This window comes from Colletes latitarsis, chromosome 11 (assembly GCF_051014445.1).
Source record: "Colletes latitarsis isolate SP2378_abdomen chromosome 11, iyColLati1, whole genome shotgun sequence".
Classification (NCBI taxonomy): Eukaryota; Metazoa; Arthropoda; class Insecta; order Hymenoptera; family Colletidae; genus Colletes; species Colletes latitarsis.
In genome coordinates, this window is record NC_135144.1 from 31087868 (window position 1) to 31106372 (window position 18505).

The 18505-nt window shown below is 40.7% G+C and overlaps 1 protein-coding gene across 5 annotated transcripts in view; it reads left to right on the forward strand.

Moving 5' to 3' along the window:
• Window positions 1-12959, forward strand: part of LOC143348384 (uncharacterized) — a 117891-nt gene extending 104932 nt beyond the window's left edge. For 3 of the 5 annotated variants that reach the window (XM_076778527.1, XM_076778529.1, XM_076778531.1), the window contains 8 exons: window positions 8602-8749; window positions 9263-9479; window positions 10078-10176; window positions 10353-10511; window positions 10596-10734; window positions 10950-11265; window positions 11532-11661; window positions 11970-12959. In XM_076778527.1, coding sequence (XP_076634642.1) covers window positions 8602-8749; window positions 9263-9479; window positions 10078-10176; window positions 10353-10511; window positions 10596-10734; window positions 10950-11265; window positions 11532-11661; window positions 11970-12459 — 1698 coding nt within the window. In that variant the 3' untranslated portion in view covers window positions 12460-12959. The remainder of the gene's footprint in view (window positions 1-8601; window positions 8750-9262; window positions 9480-10077; window positions 10177-10352; window positions 10512-10595; window positions 10735-10949; window positions 11266-11531; window positions 11662-11969) is intronic. The other 2 variants (XM_076778530.1, XM_076778532.1) reach the window with 1 other exon arrangement.
• Window positions 12960-18505: the final 5546 nt, after the last annotated feature.

Below are 18505 nucleotides of genomic sequence, written 5' to 3' on the forward strand. Positions count from 1 at the left end.
CGTTGGCAAACGGAACGAGCAAGAGTAAGGCCGTTTGCGCGCACACCGGCAAAATCGTTCCCGGTTCCGGCCCCGAAGTCGATTACTATGTAATCAAATGGAGCCTTTTACAGAAAATCCGGCTCGCTCGAGAGCTAACAGTTTGTTATACATATACTTGGTACGCGTGCGAGAGTTTCGTGATCGGTGCCGGATCTAACGACGGCAAAATGCTCTAACAATGGAAGATTCAAGATACGACGCGATCAACTACGGATAGTCGAACGCGTTCCTTCGTTACCCGCGTCAAAATTTTCACGCATTTCTCGTCCATTGCGCCATGACACAATCAGAATCGCAGACCTTCGCGCCTCCGATTTTATCAAGATTTTCACAACTGATAGATCTTGTTACCCTATTTATAATTATACAGGGTGTTCAGCCACACCTGGGAAAAATTTTAATACGGGATTCTAGAGGCCAAAATAACACGAAAATCAAGAATACCAATTTCTTGATGACGGCTTCGTTAAACAGTTATTAACGTTTAAAGTTCTAACCGTACCGAATTTTTTTCTCGAAAATGCGCAACATTTCGGGGGTATGTGTAATGACAAAAAATGATTGTAATTGACCCCCGCAACCGAAAATAATTTTTTCGGAACGATTTGAAATATTTTAATTTCGTCGAAAAATTCCACACCTTCTCGAATTTTTTTCTAGAAAGTGGGTAGGATTTCGGGGGTATGTCTATTCACCAAAAATGATTGTAATTGACCCCCGCAACCGAAAATAATTTTTTCAGAACGAATTTAAATTTTTGAATTTAATTGTTAATAACTTTTTAACGAAGCCTCCATCAAGAAATTGGTATTCTTGATTTTCGTCTTATTTTGGCCTCTAGAATCCTCTATTAAAATTTTTCTCAGGGGTGGCCGAATACAGGGTATTCGGAAACTGATGGTATACAATCAAAAAAGAACATACATATTCTTTGAAACTTGGAATCGATAGACGAACACTATCATGGAGTTTTTAGTTAGATTACGAATGTGGGTTTGTACGTTTGCAAAATTAGCCATTTCATGCGCATGACTCTAATGTTACGTATTGCAAATGAAGTCGTTTTGCATTTACCCTTTGTTGCAACCAGTGCACGGAGAACGGTGTATTATCCTTTGCCATAAATACACCTGTGCACCAATTCCCAACCGTTCTTCTCGACGACGCGCCGTAATAACGGGCTTAGGCTTGCTGCAATTCCATGTTCGCGTGTTTCTCTCGTCCGATTTCATTAGCATCGCGTAATTATGAAACTCAGCCGCGGGTTCGGAGCGCATTACTGATTCGTACAGTGAAAATTCTATACCCCGTTTTTCTCAACTTACGAGTAAACGACACAGCTTTCGACTATACAGCGAATTCTCTTTCCAAGTGTCACAATTTTTCTCTTCGAACGTGTCACAACGTGTTATCTTTACCGCTTCCTGAAACTGTTGGCTCGAACCTCGGCGTTATTTCCGTCACGCAAATAGACAAAATTTTTATTCGAATAATAGATAGCAAATGAAATCAACGCGCAACAATTATCCGTGACGTTTATTCGATCGAACGGTTAAACAACGGATTAGTAACATTCCTAATAATTTCTGTAGCCCCATAGACAAACAAATAAGTATTTCTTCAGAGCCAGTGACGCGTTAAAAGTATTCATTGTAACACGCCATCGTTGTCGTTCAATGTCAAGTCGATTTCCGTTCAAGATGTGCGCTGGAGGAACGCGAATGCAGTCCGTGACTTTCGATTGTTGCGAGAGTCATCGTGATCAAACCGATACCACTTTCGTCGACTTTCATAGGTTTAGCAACTAGGTCAATAATAGCGTTACAGTTGATATCGACGATCCTCTGTTCGCCAGGTGCATTGCTTTCGAATTAACACGATAACTGCCACTGGTGGCAGGTATAAATGAACCCTAATAATCAAATACTTCCATTTCTCGGGCTACAATTTGAAAAAAGAAACTGCAACTTTTTTCCATCGACGCTTTTAATAACGTTTACAAATTTTTTAAATGAAAAATAATTCAGTTTGAACGCTTGTCGCGTAACTATATTTTACATTATGAAATTTTCTACAGTCTCCAGGAAAGAAGAAAATTACTTTGTATTCGAAATAACATAGCCAAAATTTAGAAGCATCCCTTGCGTTGACTCAAAACAATTTTATCGAACATAATTTTTCTTTCTCTCGATCACTATAGTTGCGAACAATTCGCAAATGCAGCTCGAAATGTATAGACGTTAGTGTTCTTATTCTGTTTTGCAGCGCGTAGACTCGCTTTGTCTATTTTTTTTTTTTCACGATTTGCCCATCATTTTCAGGACAAATTAGTTAACATTTTAGCCTTTTGTTCTCGAAGAAAAGCAGTCGCGTCACTACGCTAGTTCAAAACAAGAATCTGTATCGAACCAAAAGTACCCACGGTTCGATTCGTTCATTTTTTGTCTGTTCGAACAATGAACCTCGTAACTCGTCGAGCGTTTGCGCACACAGAGACACGATTAGGCTGTCTGTCGCACAAAGGGCTACCGCTGAAAATTGATTAGCATTAATCGTTAGGGTTCCACGGTCCTGAGGTTGAAGATTGTCAGACGCGTCGTCTTGCCAGGCAATTACGCACAGTTATAGGCAGCATTGTTATGTCAGTGTTACGCGGTAGCGAACTATGAATAATGCAGTTTTAATTCGCCAGCTGGTTGAGCAAGGGAATTATATTAACACATGTCGAGGGACTCGACGCGTCGTTGTCCGACGAAACAAGCCCAACCTCGCGAAGAATTCTGAAAGGATTTTAAAATTTCAGAATGTCAGATTGTCCTGGAAATTAAGAATGATACTCGCGAGCAGACATTTTAGAATCATAAAATACAAGACACCATCCACATTTACCTCGAGAATGGTAATTCGTTATTCTTAACTCGTTGCATAATTTTTCTTTCCCCGTTACTATTATGTTTATATAATACGACTTGCACAGAAAGCTCTAGAATAAATTAATCACGCGAGTCAAGAATATACTGTATTTTCAAGTTTTACTATTTTTGTTTATTTGATAAATAGAAAAAATACTATATATAAGTACGGTTCTAAAGTTTGATCAGAGGACAACCCTTGTTTTACCCTCGCTCGTCAGAATGTGCACAGTTTGCCATTTTGCAGGTTCTTAAATTTGTTTTAACGAAAGATCTCGCGTCGTCAAATATCATCGTCGTAAAGACATAATGCTAGATCAACAGCAGAAGCGTAACTTTTTTTACTCGATTGCGCGAGAATCCTTTTTAAAATTTTCGCGACAAACACCATCAACGACCAATTTTTTAAGTGCCCTGGCAAAAACGTTGAATATTTCATGCTTCGAAAACTATTAGACTCGTTTGCATGTCAAAGGTTATGTTTCTAATCGTTTCGTTCATTTGCTAACGATAAGTAATTACTCGACGATTGTAAAAAATGTGAATGTTTTTATTGCTGGTTGGTACGAGTGAAATTTGTTTTTAATTCAACGTTTCGATCGTAGCAGCTGCCTTTAGGAATGTGTTGGGGAAGCATTTCGGTAATTCCCCGCCAACGAAGGCGCCATGAAAACTGGCACAGTCGAGTTTAGTTGTCTTTTACTCGACGAACGAGCCGGGTCAGTCCGGGTCAGGGTAAGGGGACCGAGACTCGACGAGACCTGATACCGTGCAGTTGCTATTTTATTAATAAACTATTCTATATAAATAGTACATATTTTTAATTCGTTATTTCGCTTATAAATAACAATTTCTGTCGTATAGATAACAGGCAAAAATTCCATGTTATTTTTCTTTTACCTACGTGTTCGATTATTAGCGAATAAATGTTTAATTACGGGGATACTTTGAAAAAAGCGACTTTGTTGTTCTTTTTCTGTCTCCACTTTTTTAGCGTTACTTTTCTAATTACTCTGCGTCATCCCACCCTGGGCGGTGGGCGGCACGCAGGCTAATGAGCCCCTGTTTGCTCGCTCGACGTTTCTAATGTGCTTCCGAGATACTTTGCACACGCCCACGTGTCTCCAGACCCACGCATTCACGTAGGTACACGCGTGTAACACGCGTCCAGGACACGACGAACGTTTTCCACTTGGGTCACGGTTTTACGGTGAAGGGAAAATCGGTAGTGCGCCGGGGATGAGTGGATTGCAATGATCGATGGGAACGCGTTGACCGTCGATTTGTTTATGCTCCCGATGGAAAGGAGAATGTTTCGCGACGCGTGGGCTCGCGATTACACGAGGGTGAAAGTTACATTGCGTGTCGAGTTGCGTTTCCGAGAGCAACGGTGCGATTCGATTCTTGGAATAATTTTCTGCAGTTGGCCGTACGAGTTTTACCAAACGGACCGTCCCGTCGGGTATTCTTCAGAGACGGTTCACGATCCGATTTAGGACCGTGAAAGGTTCCTCGGCGAAGTGCTTTCTATCGTAGACTCGAGGTTAGGTCGTGAAAGATTAGGGGCTTGGGCGTGTGTTGCTTTCGTTACAAATATTTCCGTGTTTCGTTTAGGCGCGTTAAAATTCTGCCTTCGCTGGGAATTTGTTGATGTTTGGAATCAAACTGTGATCAAAGTAATATTAACATATTATCCTGTTGAAATTAGTTATTTACGAGTCCACCAGATGAGAGCGACAAGAGCGTAGCCCCCTAGTGGCGAGTACGGGAAGCGTCGTCGCATTGTTCTAATCGGTTTAGGTCGAAAGATACGTAATGCGTCTTGGACGTTACAACCTAAATAAAGTACGATTTAATTTGGTTATAATCTTTTTTGCAATGTATCGAGGTTAGGAAAAACATTTTTTGTAATCGTCGTTGGAAATTCAGCGAAAAAAGAAAGTCATAAACGTCGTGACCCCCTCTTATTAAAATTGCCAGTTAGGTTTCAGACATCCCGTAAAGCAATAGATAGGAGCAGTCGCGCTCGAGGAATCGCATTAGAAAGGCGCGTGGCCACAGCCAAGAGATGTCACAAGGTAAACCGCATGCATAACTCGGACGTAGGGAATTATTGTATGTAGGTACCTATCTCTCGAAGATCGGGACACCGGCATTGCCGAGTTGGAACGCTGTGTGTGTCGTCCTTGGGAAAAATCCGCTTTTACGAGCGTATCCTTTCTTCCTCCGTGCTTCGTTTCCTCTTCTACGCGCGATGGAACTACAATTCGTATCGGGGACCCAATAGGAATCTCTACCGAAGATGGATAAAATGCTCATCGAGACAAAATAACTGTTTACCCTTTCCTCGAAAAATAAATAAATTAACGATAGCAAGCTTTCTTCTACGATTCCGAATACGGCGATGATTCTTAAATTGGAACCCAGACGCGAAGTTGAACATTTTTATCTCTCTCAACTGGAGGGATCCCCCTTAAAGCCAGCGAAGCGTGAAAACCGATGTTTAAAAAACACGAGCTGGGACACCGGCGACGATTTGTATATAAAGCAATGCTTTTTTTCTCGTTCCCTCGTGCTCGATGTCCTTTTCGTCGTCTTTCGAAATCGCCTCCGAGGCTCAACGGTGACAGTTAAATTAAAATATTAGCAAATTCGAGGATTTAATTTTAATCTGTAAATTAAATTCTGCGAGCTTCGGTTTTCCCAAATCCGTGACGATTCGTTTGCTGTATATTTTTTCGGGATTTGTGTACCACTTTGCGACGTTTTCCGCCTTCGAGCGGTATCTTCAAAGCGTGAAAACCACTTGGAAGTTCGAATTTCGCAATGGCCGTTGCTCGATCGACCTCCTGTAATGAAAAATTATTATCGTCCAGCCATCGCATAACACCATGCTCCGCTGCATCGGCATAAATATTATAAAAAGTAAACGAGTGGTATAACCGAGACGGAGAAACCTCCGCTCGACCAGCCCATTGGTATAAATTGTAATCGTGCACTCGCGAGTCCCTCTCGACCTCCGTTTTTCTTTTTTCTTTTCTCCGTGCCATGGCGGAGCTTTTGCCAAGCGACACTGTCCTAACAGCTCGAAAGCATAAATAAAACCCGTGACTCGCGACAAGCCAAGATTCACGCAACGCCCGATACGGCAAGCCAAAAATTGTTTGACCCTCGATGCGTTCCCTTGAGAAGATCCCTTGCTGCTCTGTTCTTCGAGCTTTAAATAATTTTCTCTGGTGCTCTTAGGTGCCACGATTTTACCCTTTTACGCTCAACCTACGCAAGGTGAGTTTAGTAACTGGGTCAAAATATTAGATCGTGTGATAAGTCCGTTCGCGTTTTTTTTTTATAAGAATATCAAATATTGCTAATTTTATTTACTCGATCGATGATCTACATACGTGCCATTTTGTTTTTTAATCTTGCGTCATCTTTTGGATAATTTAAATATTTCTTTGCGATAAAACTCATCAGAGGCATTGCAAACTCGGTCTTCCGATTAATTTATTACAAATTTTTTCGCTGCACACCAACGTTCTCGTTACGACACGTTTAAACGATCTAATGGAGCCTTGCGGTGCCATTAGTGACCCGAATATGCAATTATAACATCAAAAATAGATTGCCACGATAGATCGATCGTGTAAGTTCTCTAACCTGGATCACAGGTAGCGAAATACTTCTTAACATTTTCGTTGTAAGATAGAATGTGTCTAAGTCATATGCCCTGCATCGCTTAAACCAGTTGTTTAAAAAAAAGTTACAAAATTAGTTCCTGTCGACTAGAGATTGTTGTTAATTCACCGAGTTTCTCATTTATTGATAATTCGACAAAATTATTGAAAAGAATAATTCGTACTTGTCAACTCATATGCATTTACACACAACTAGTCTGTTTTGTTTGCCTATCGCACTGTGAGTTTCTCGACTGACCGCCATCCATGAGAAGAGGACGCCAACGATCACCTCTGAATTTTTAGGTCGGTATGGCAGTCGGATTGGACCACGAAAGTTCATAAGGTGTTAGCTGTCTACTCGTATACCTTGCCTGTGATAACGGTCGCTAGTCTGGATATTGACCCTCGACAGAGACCCGACAAGTTTAACGACACGGAGAGAAACGGCTGGACAATTATGTCTCTTTTTTTCAGACATTAAAGCGTTTCGTTTGCGTAGCGTCGTCTTTCCGTATGGCCAAGGGCAGTCACCGGTCGCTTGTGCGCTGTTTTGAATGACAATCAGCAGTCGTTTGGCGTCGTTCTGTTCTCTCTACGGAGTTACACGACCTACGACGTCCCATTAATTTTCCGCGCGTACTTTTACCCGCGAGCGGATTTCACGATTTGCCTCGCGTGCATCGGGTCGATTGTTTCGTCGAAGTTACGAGCTCGTAAAACGCGATCGATCGCGCTAGGACGAGATAAAAGCCATCGGAAACCTGCGAAAATTAATTCCTCGCGAGCGAAGAAGCCGCTATGCATTCTTGAAGATACTCGCCTAAAAAAACGGAGTTTCTTGGTATTCTACAATGTTGTTGATCGTTCTGAACGCTTTCAAAGTAACAAGAACGAAGCTTGCAACAACGACGATTTAAATTTACCAATTTTTTACTAAATATAATCTAGACAAAGCTGTAGATGATTTTTTTTTTTTTTTTTTAAATTCGTAGACAAACGAACGAAATCAAGTTTTCGGTTCTTAACTTTTCTACAAAGATTCGCTTCTAGACAAAGTTACACGTTAGGATCATCGATGAACATGCAATAAATGGGGGATTGGTATAAATTGAAAGGTAAATTTGATTAAACCTTTTCGAGTATACTCTGTCCTGGTATCTCGGTTTTACGGATGATTTGCGTTTCCGTCGAGTGTATTTGAATAAATTCGAACGACACAATTTACGGAACGGAATATAAAGTCTTGAATCACGAAATAATATCGAGACACCGAAAGCAAATAATAATGAGAAAATTGCGCGTCGTAACGGAAGACCAACGCGCGGTGAAACAAAGCTCTGGAAAATTATAACGATCGTTCCGCGATGTTCTTTCAAGCATTCGGTCGAATAATTACTGCCCGGGGGACTTTTATACGCGAATGGTGCAGCACGATCACGAGCTCTGGGCAGAACGTAATCACCGGTGTGATTCTCGTTGTCGTCGACGTCCACCGTGAAATTTATTGCTGCCTGCCACCCCGTTGCCCACTTTACTGTCGAGAAACTCGGCGATTGTAAAATACTGACGACGAAAACGCGACTTTCTTTGTGCGCTGTGGATAAATAAATTTGAAAGTTGCGAACACGCCACGCGTGGAAAAACTTGTTTGCGTTGGGAAACTCGTGGCTCTCGAACGTTGTCGGTAAATAGTCGGCCATTATTCCGGCGAAAGTAGTCCGTACGATAAGATCTTCGATGTTAATTGGTAACAATAATTGCCATCCTACTGCACTTTTGGTATTTATTTATTCACTTAGGGAAAAACGTATAAATAATTTGAACCCTGTAATTTTGATGAAACACAGTGTCCTGCGACTCTCTCGAATGGTTGATCCTCTGGATCTATGAACGTGCAATTCGATAAATTCTGTAACTCAAAACTTACAAATGTACAAATGTAACTACAAAACTACAATTGTTTGTTTCAGAAATTACTGTCATTCTTTCATCCCAAACCGACACGAGTGGACAAATCGGACAACAACAACACGAACAATTCAACGACTAATAACATCCATAATATGCCGATACACGAGCCTTCTATTAACGCCACACCTCACGAAGTGTATCGTACGTGTGAGTTCGTATTTGCCTAAACTCGAAATGTTATTTCAGAGCTACGGGGCGTTTAAAAACGAGTACATACTCGGCACGATATAAATTCTGTTATTCCAGCGAGTACGAAAACATTCGATCGACAAAATTAACTACGCGAACAAATGTTACACGGTTCTGGAAAGGACAAAAGGAATAATAGAAAACTTAATAACGTTCCAATAAAAATGATCGTATCGCGCAATTATGGCATAAATTGTTTTAAAAATCCTTGCATTTTCACGACAGTAATTGAAAAATGTGCGAAACGATATTCGAAACATTGAATTAAAAGTGCTGCCTCTTTTTCGTTTCTTAAAGCTCGAACAGAAATTTCCTAATACTGTTTTGAAAATTCAAGAGATACTTTAGTGCATCCGTATAATTTCATTTCGATCCAAGTTCGGGTGAAAGAAATTCTTGCATCGATGTCTGATTGATCGATGTTTCGTGTGTGCATTAATGCGTTTTGTTTTTTCGGGGGGAAAAATATAGCCGTGAGATTGCCGATGACACCTCAAGAAGCAATCAAGTATTACGGTTCGAGGTTCACCGAGTTCGAGCGCGCGGAAATCGAGAAGTATTCGGAGATTTGGTATCTGGGCCTGATGTCCAATAAAATTCACGGTGAGGAGGGTGCGTCCCAAAACGGTGGCTACGATGACGAAAACGGTAATTACAACAAGGTCCTCCACGATCATATCTCGTACAGGTGCGTTTTCCTTTTATTCTCGATTCTCTAGAAACTGTTTTAACCTCTTCGATCTGCCGCGGAGTGGCTAATTTTATAAAGGGTCTAGCCGAATAAGGGAGTCAAAAGTGCCCCTAAAACAAATTCGATAACTCGGTATCTCGACTGAGAAGGGGGGGGGGGGGAGTATCAATGGCCAAAAATTGAAAATTACGTTTCTGTCAAATTTCTCATTGCTTGAAACATTTTAAAAAATATCTGAAAAATTAAAGAAAATCCGTTTTCCAGTATTTCGTAACTAGCTTGAGAGATTTCCAATGAAAATGGTGGGAGACTAAGTGCTGGTGGAACAGTACGTAGAACACTGAAAAATCGCGGCTGTAATAGTCGTATAGACCGAAGAAAGCCACGTATAAACGAGATAAATTGGGGGAAAAAGTTTGCTTTCTCCAAAGAGTTTATTGCACTAAACGAAAGGATGTTATTTTTGCCGATGAACGAAAATATTGCATTTTCATAGAAGCGTGAAAATGAAAAATGTTCTGCGAACGTTGTTTTCGTTATAAAATCGTGTATCTTACGATTTGTAATTGGAAAATTTGCTTATCCGTTTGTTCAGATACGAGATACTGGAGGTAATAGGAAAAGGAAGCTTCGGGCAGGTAATCAGAGCGTTGGATCACAAGACGAAACAGTACATCGCCATCAAGATCATCAGGTGAGCAAACGTGGCTGGGACACAGTCATAAACGTGAATCACTTTCAATTACATTATGGACGTTCAATTATAGACGCTTTGTCGCCATCCCTTCCTGCATTTCCATCGTCGGCGTATCCGCTGGCTGCCTATGCTTTGTTCCTTCATTCAAATGACGTATTCTCTCGTCCTTGCAGAAACAAAAAGAGATTCCATCACCAAGCGCTCATCGAGGTGAAAATCTTGGACCACCTCAGGAAGAAAGACTTGGACGCGAACGCGTCCCACAATGTGATACACATGCTAGAATACTTCTACTTCAGGAACCACTTGTGCATCACTTTCGAGTTAATGAGGTACGCGATTATACTTTGTTCCCTGCTCCAGCCCTTTCGGAATGGCCTTTTTTCTTAAGCGCTCGTCGTTATTTACTTTTGCAGTTTGAATTTATACGAGCTAATCAAAAAGAACAACTACCAGGGATTTAGTTTGAGCTTGATACGACGATTCGCTAATTCGTTGATCAGCTGCTTGAGACTGTTGTATCGAGAAAACATTATCCACTGCGATTTGAAGCCCGTAAGTATGCAAACGTATACTTCTTTCTTTAGATATTATATTATACTTGGACATTAGTTCAATGAACATTCATTATTTTACGATTTCTTTGAAACGATTTTAAATTCAATTGTAAAAGCGTCAGGGTTCTTCGAGCCTTAGTAGTTCCAATAGGGATTAGTTAATAAGCAGTTCGGTTAATATCGTTTTCTGATCTTTGCTGCGTTTCGTTACAGGAAAATGTGCTACTGAAACAACGGGGAAGCAGCTCGATTAAGGTCATAGACTTCGGATCCTCGTGCTACAGCCACCAACGTGTATATACATACCTTCAGTCCAGGTTTTACCGAAGTCCAGAAGTACTTCTGGGTCTTCCATATGGTACGCCGATCGATATGTGGAGTTTGGGTTGCATTCTTGCCGAACTCTACACGGGTTGTCCATTGTTCCCGGGCGAGGATGAAATCGAACAGCTTGCCTGCATCATGGAAGTTCTCGGTCTGCCGCCAGAACACATTATGAATCATGCGTCTCGTCGCAGACTTTACTTCGGTAAGATCCCAATAATGTCAAAATAGACTTACCCCACACCATAGAAATTCTTTAAAGAGGGAGTCTCGTGTAATAGCATTAAAATTAAATACTAATATAAATAACAATCAAAACATGTTTACCAAAAATAAAACTACATTTAACCTTTTATTAGCTATTCGTGCATTTCGTTATTGATCAGTTTTAGAATACTTTTATGATAGCAAAAATTCTTAAAAAATATTGATAGTACAGTCGAATAGTTCCCTGGAAAAATATCGTTTCAGATCCGAAGGGAGGTCCTCGATGCGTGACAAATAGCAAAGGCAAGCAACGATGGGTTGGTAGCAAGAGCCTTGGGATAGCTCTACGCTGCACCGACAAACTTTTCGTGGACTTTGTCAGTAGATGCCTCGAGTAAGTTTTCAGCGTACACCTCGTATAGCTTTGAGGTATACGCGAGGAATGATAATTAGCCCAAGAAACATCAGTATTGCTTACTGCATTCGCGTTCAATCACCTCCTAATCAGGACTAGTCTCTCGAACGTTGGACTTAACGAATTTCATCCATTCTTTATATTTGGACGTAACGCTAATTCTTTTTCCTTATATTTTATTACGTGTTTTTGCAAAATTGAATTTCTTACTGTCGAATTTCGAAAAGAAATTTGATCGATTAACACCGAAATCAAATATAATCGAACTGTACATTTGTTTCCGGCAGGTGGGATCCAAAGGAGCGCATGACCCCCGACGAGGCGAGGCGTCACGAATGGCTGAACACATCTTCCTCTCACGTGAGTCCCTCTTACGCGACGGTGGCCTCGTCGACGACGGTGAACTCGAACGCGAACTCGAACGCGAACACGAATACAAACACGAACACGACGACCGTCGAGACCTCGTCGCAGCCTACGCACGCGCAGACGGTGAGCGTGGCGGTTAGCGCGACGCGACAACGAGCCATCACTGTCGAGGATCCCCCGTACCCGATGCGCACTATGCACAGAAGCCGTAGGTGCCCGCAGAGGATCAGTAGGGCCGACAACTCCGGCCTCGTGGTGAAGAGCAAGCTGAACGGTAGCGCGAGCAGTCATGCTATTTCGAGTAGCGTGCAAACCACCACCGCGAGACACGCCTCGACTGGCGATATAGTCGCGAGCCTGGACCCGAATCTCGACGATTCCGGTACGTTTTTACCGCCAATATTGTGAAGTCGGGTCTGCGCTAGCCACTTCTAGATGTTATCGCGCCGTACCGTGTCGCGATCGAACTCGCTCTCGCGCGTACAACCGGGACACCCGATAAAAAATACCCTTCGGTCCCTGAAACTCTGCCCCCCCTCCCTCAATGCCCCTCGATATCGGTGTGTCTCTCTTGTTCGAGAGAAGAAACAATTCGATCGGAAGGAACAAGTCGTAAAACAGGTTTGAACACGACGGTTGATTTGGTCACGACAATAAAGCAATAACACGGTCGTCCGTGAGCCTAAGACCAATTTAGCCCCGGTACGGAATGATTCTAATCGCGATTCGTCGACGAATCCATTCATAATGCACTGTTGCACCGTTCGTGCGGTAGCGTGCGTGTCCGATCCGCGCTTAGAGTGAGCGAACACACTCGTGTATGCAGGATATGCAACAATCGAGACATGTAGAATTGGCTGGCTTGATCGGCCCGATCGTTTTCGACGACGTCAAAAGGCTAGGCAAAAGAAAAAGACACACACCCACACACACATACACACACACAAAAAGAAAAAAACAAAATGTTGCTAGTCTTGGCATGCATCGAGCCATAAGGCCAAAATGATTTGACGAACGGGAAGCGCGAGCGTCTTTGCGGAAACGCCACACGATCGTTTCGCTCGTTCGTTAGCCGACGAACAGAAGACGACGCGACGCGCCGTTCCCCGATATATGTCACTCAGGTAATGGTAACGACGTGTATGCACCAATCGTAGTCGATCGAAAGTAACGTAGAGTGTTTCGTTCCCCCGACATTCGACCCTTGTCCTCCGAGTAATAGTGAGAATTTACTTAGCTAAATGCGCTTTGCGAATCGGTATCGAGAAGAAAGAACCATTCGCCGTGGATTTAGAAAGCGTAGAAGCGCGCAGATCGTCTCAGAGGTAACTCGGACGATCCGTGAGCGCAAACGACGCAAACGTGTGTCCGATTCGCAAATCTACGATCACTATAGAAAAAATGTACGAGTAGGTTAGCGAAAAGGGTGAATGTGTTTTTAACAACGATTCCCGCGCGACACAAATCCCATCAACCAGCATCGAATTTTGCGGTTACGTCGATGGAGAACCTGAGTCGTCTCCGAAACCCCGTAGCAAACAACAGGGTCGTGATTAATAATGAAACGTAAAGGCAACTGGATGGTACGGCTCGAAAAAGAAAAAAAAAAAAATACAAAGCGTACCCCAGTTTCACGAGGCCTGATTAGTCTTATTGTGATATTAATCTACCACTGTCTTATGTAGATCTCTCTGATATTAAGATGTAAACGATCGCTAATAATGATTTTATTACTGTTAATCATTATTTTTTCTTAAATATGATTATCGCTCTCACTATTATCGCAAGATTATAATTACGATTAACGAAAGTTCTATCATGAGTATAATAACACAGAGATATAACGTATTATAATTATACAAAGTAAGAATTGTACAGACTTTAATTAAGCCGATGAAAATCCAAGAGTTACAAGCACGCATATTCGCTTTTTCCTTTTTCTCGATGGAAACAAATTAATCTCTATTCTCATAGAAGATCGGCTGGAAAATTTTCCAGAACTTTTCAACCCACTTTACCGCAGTTACTACGATTTCCCGGTCTCGTTGATTTCGCTTCTCACGGGACATTGTCGTTGATTGATTAACCGCTTTACCCTCCTACTCGCTGTTTGTTGCTGTCAAAAGAGATCACTTTTCTTCGCGCACCGATTACAAACAATTAGATTAAATTAACATCGAAGATTCTTGACAACCACTGCCCTTTAGTATATGCGAAGGATTTGAAAAGAACTTGTACCGTGTAAATTGTTACGTTACCCAAATACGCGCGAGAACACGCGAACGAAGTGTTTCTGACTCGTGTTCAGAGAAAGATCACCGATGAAAGTTTGACTCGACGAGAGATACTCCAGCTCGTAGCTATCGTAATATCGTAGCTTGTGGTACACTCCTTGTTAGCGACCTTTCCAACATTCACCTATGGTGTTTTAATTTGAGCTTCGACTAATTCGGTTAGAGACAAAAACCGCTTTCCGCTGTGCAATAGAAGACAGGACGTTCTCGTAAGTTGTCTTGGAACATTTCGTCGCTAAACCTATAAGAGACAACCACGGAAAACATATTTTTCAAGCGACGAACACCAAAACTGTCGAAGAATACTTGCGCGTGGAGATAAAAAGTAGAAAAAAAAAAAAAAAGAAAAAGACAAAAGATTCACGTAACAAGACTGAAAAGTATAAAATGTCATTGTAGAATTTTATTTCAAGTCTTCTCTGTAACGATGACGACTTATCGAAATACGTAATACCATTGTTCACGTAGTATTTGTATACGAGCACATGATATCACTCTATGAAACGCATTTTATTAGTTTCTCGCGTTCCGAGAAAGAACAATTTGTTTGTTCAGTGCAATTCGATAAACAGTAGCGTTGATTTTAGTCGAACATGACGGCCTCGCGTCTTTCAAACAGATTTTCCACACGGAACTTGATCCATTTGTACACGCTACGAGCAAAAGGTAATCGCTGTGCGCGTTTTGATCATCGCTGTATGCCCTCGATACGTTCCAAACACCTCGAAAAATGTTTGTAAAGATAAGCAACTTTTATATATGTTTGGAAGAAATTTTCTGTCGCAAGCTGAGAGCTCATCCAATTGATAACACGAGGTTAGAAACTCGCACATTAGATACCAGAAGACAGCTTACACCATACCCAAGAATAAGTAGTTGCATCGTCAAAAATAACGCAGAAAGGAATAATTGTATAAAGAAAGCATAAATAACACAGGGTGAGGTATCTAAAAAGCACGTGAATATCTCTGTTGTTTTTGATGCAAAACGATCATTGAATGTGAAGACGCGAAACAGAGTAACCGTAAAAATTATTCCTTTCTATAGAAGGAAAACAATGTAAACTTGTTCCTTTGAAGGTTTTGGTATTGCAGTGAACCGTTGTTTGGCCCGATCATTCACTGCGTTGCATGAAAGAAAATCTTTGTAAAACTTAAAAAATTCTTTCTAGATTCAACTTTACCCTTAATTTTCTATATATGTGTTGCAAAAGATCAAAATATATAGATTTTGCATTGTGTAAAAAATATATCGGTGTAAGTAAATTATAATCTGTGTATAGTTAATGTCGATTATCAGAATGTTGAAAACAGAAAGAAAATATGTACGAGTCTGTTGACAGTATCCTGAGTGATCCAGAGTTTTAACGAAAATGTAATATTAATGTAAACATTGATTAGAGAATTTCAATGAACGGTGATAGTACACCATATTAGCCTAAAAATGTTGAGGAATTAAGTCTATATGGCCCTTGTATTTACCACTTTCATACTTCCGATAACAACAGAGATATTTAGGTATGTTTTTGTCCCAAGTGCCTCATCTTGCAGAAGCTATAAAGAATTCTGAAGAGTACGAAAGACGAACCCGCGCTAGAACGACTGACAAGGTAGCGTTAAGCGTGAAACAACGCCTCCACTATATACATTTTACAAATCTTTCGCGGGTTCGTGAATCGTTGATCGATTTGGTTGATTGGATAGCGACACTAAGCGATTAACAATTCACAGGCGATAACGGATGAAAGGGAGAGAGAGAGAGAGAGAGAGAGAGGAGGAAAGAATGAGCTGTCCACAAAAGAACTTCATTTAACGAGTGTAGTATCTAAGGCAACACACAGATTTATAGCGAACAAGAATATCAAATCGTGTATGATAAATAACATTAACAACGTGTGTGCGTCTGGATGCGTGAGTGTGCCTGGAGCGAACGAAGAGAGGAACAAGAAATGGAATACGAAGGAAAAACATACGGGGAGAATGCGTTACATTACTATATATACGATTTTACGTATTAAGAAGAAACTCACGCAAAAGCGACAAAAAACGAGTTAAATATAGGTTATCCGTTTAGAAATAAATAGCGAAAAGTTCGTTCGAACGATGTGTTAGCTCCGATATATAGAGCCCCATGCCTCCTTTACCCCTCTCCCTGGTACTGTTTGAATGCACAGTCGTGTCAATCGAATCGTTTGCAGAAAAATTAACGTGCAAAAGAGGTTATCTCGGTAGGCATGTCGATCCTTTAGCTTATTCACCACGTGTGGAAACGCACATAGGCGTTCGACGACGACTATTCGGTTGCGATTGCCTTCATCTTGTACGCGGTGTATATTCAGCGATCAGAGTTTAAAAATTTAAAAGCATTACGTCCTTAAATGGACAAGCAACTAATCAAGCAGCGTGTGCCGAGCAAAAACTAAACCATCTATTCTTCGTCTGCGTCTGTTTTTGCGCAAACGGTTTCATTAAGTCGACTGGAACACGCTTGGCGCAAAAAATTTACGAACGTATAAAAAACGTGGTGAAATCGAGTAGAGGAAAGACATCTGGCGGCCTCTTGTCACGTTTTTTTCGTCATTACGAATCATTTACGCCAATTGTACAGTCCTTGAATTTGTAGTTGTATTCACTATCGTATACAGTGGGATCAAATTACATGCATTAGGATCGACTAAATCTACGTAAACTAACCACGTTGTGAAAAAAATAACAAAAATATTCGCGTATACTTTCTTGAAATGAGAAACAGTGAAACGAATAGGAAGAAATATTCGAACTTGAATAACGAAACGACAATTACATTTGGAAAAGATCGTCGTCGTCGTGATCTGGTCGGAATTAATGTGGACGAAAACCACAGTCACTTTCTACTGCGGTATTGTCATGAAAAAGAGGGAACGACAGTCTAAAAGGTCTAAATTTGTACGAGAGAGGAAGGGAAGATTAATTCTTAAGCTTCAGCGTGGAATGCTCTTAGCGTATATCTGTTAGAACAGCGTCCAACTAGTTATCGAGTTAACAACGTGATTAGATCTATCGAGTTCAATTAGATAATAACTGTGCATACATGGTCGGACTGTTGTCATCCCGCGACCGTCCCTTTTCCCCCTCCTCTTTCGACGCGAAATTCATCCGTAGTATCACATCGATCTATCAAGTGGTTATAACGATTGATCGTTTTTAAAGTACCCTCGATAAAACGATCACGAGCAGCGAGTTTCATTCTTCTTTGCGAAAAATCAATTTGGTTCACAGTGTTCCACGCTGCTGCTGCTGCTGCTGCTGCTGCTGAATGAGAGATTGTAACTGAATTTGTAAACTTCTCTATCGTATGTTTTTGTCATTATCGAATTCTATTGGACTTCATGTTATTAATATAGATCATACTCTATGAATATAGAAACACGTACAAGATGTAACAATAAATATATCTTTGAAAATTAACAAAGTTTTTTGCATGTTCAAATAAAAATTGATGGCGTAAATTCTAATTGTAATTTCATTAGGAATCTATTAGTGTATTACTTTGAAGTATATTCACGGAAATCGATATATCCCAGATTTTATTCGATGCGTTGTAACAAATGTTAACGAGTATGAATAAAGACTGGGAGGGGGAAAGGATATATACACAGAAAAAAATATAGGAATGTGTGCGAGAAAGAGAGAATGAGAGCGAGAGAGCAGGAGTTGATACAATGATTTGTACTCGGCGTTGAACAGGGAAGACCTTGTTATATCGTATAAGTGCGAGTTCGTCAATTTCTGCCCAACTTAATTATAGTGAACGAAGAAAAGAATTGCTAATAATAAATGATTATGATAATGACATTAGTATATGTAACGATACAATACTGAAGCATCATCATCTTTTGTATCATTTGTTCGTTTGTTTTTATCTTACTGCGTTTGTCTTTCATTATTAATGCAATACCAAGATGACTCGGTTTCGACATGGTATCTTGTGTGTAAATATATACTAATAAAAAATACAAATATAAGAACAATGTTCGATCAATTAACCATCGCTCAAGTTAAATTACAAATAATCCAATTGCTTTGAATAAAATCATTTTCCTTTACATTACATACGTTCTGTCGTTCGTTAAAATTACGAAAATAACATTATAGTTTACAATCGTTCAGGTAGGTACGATG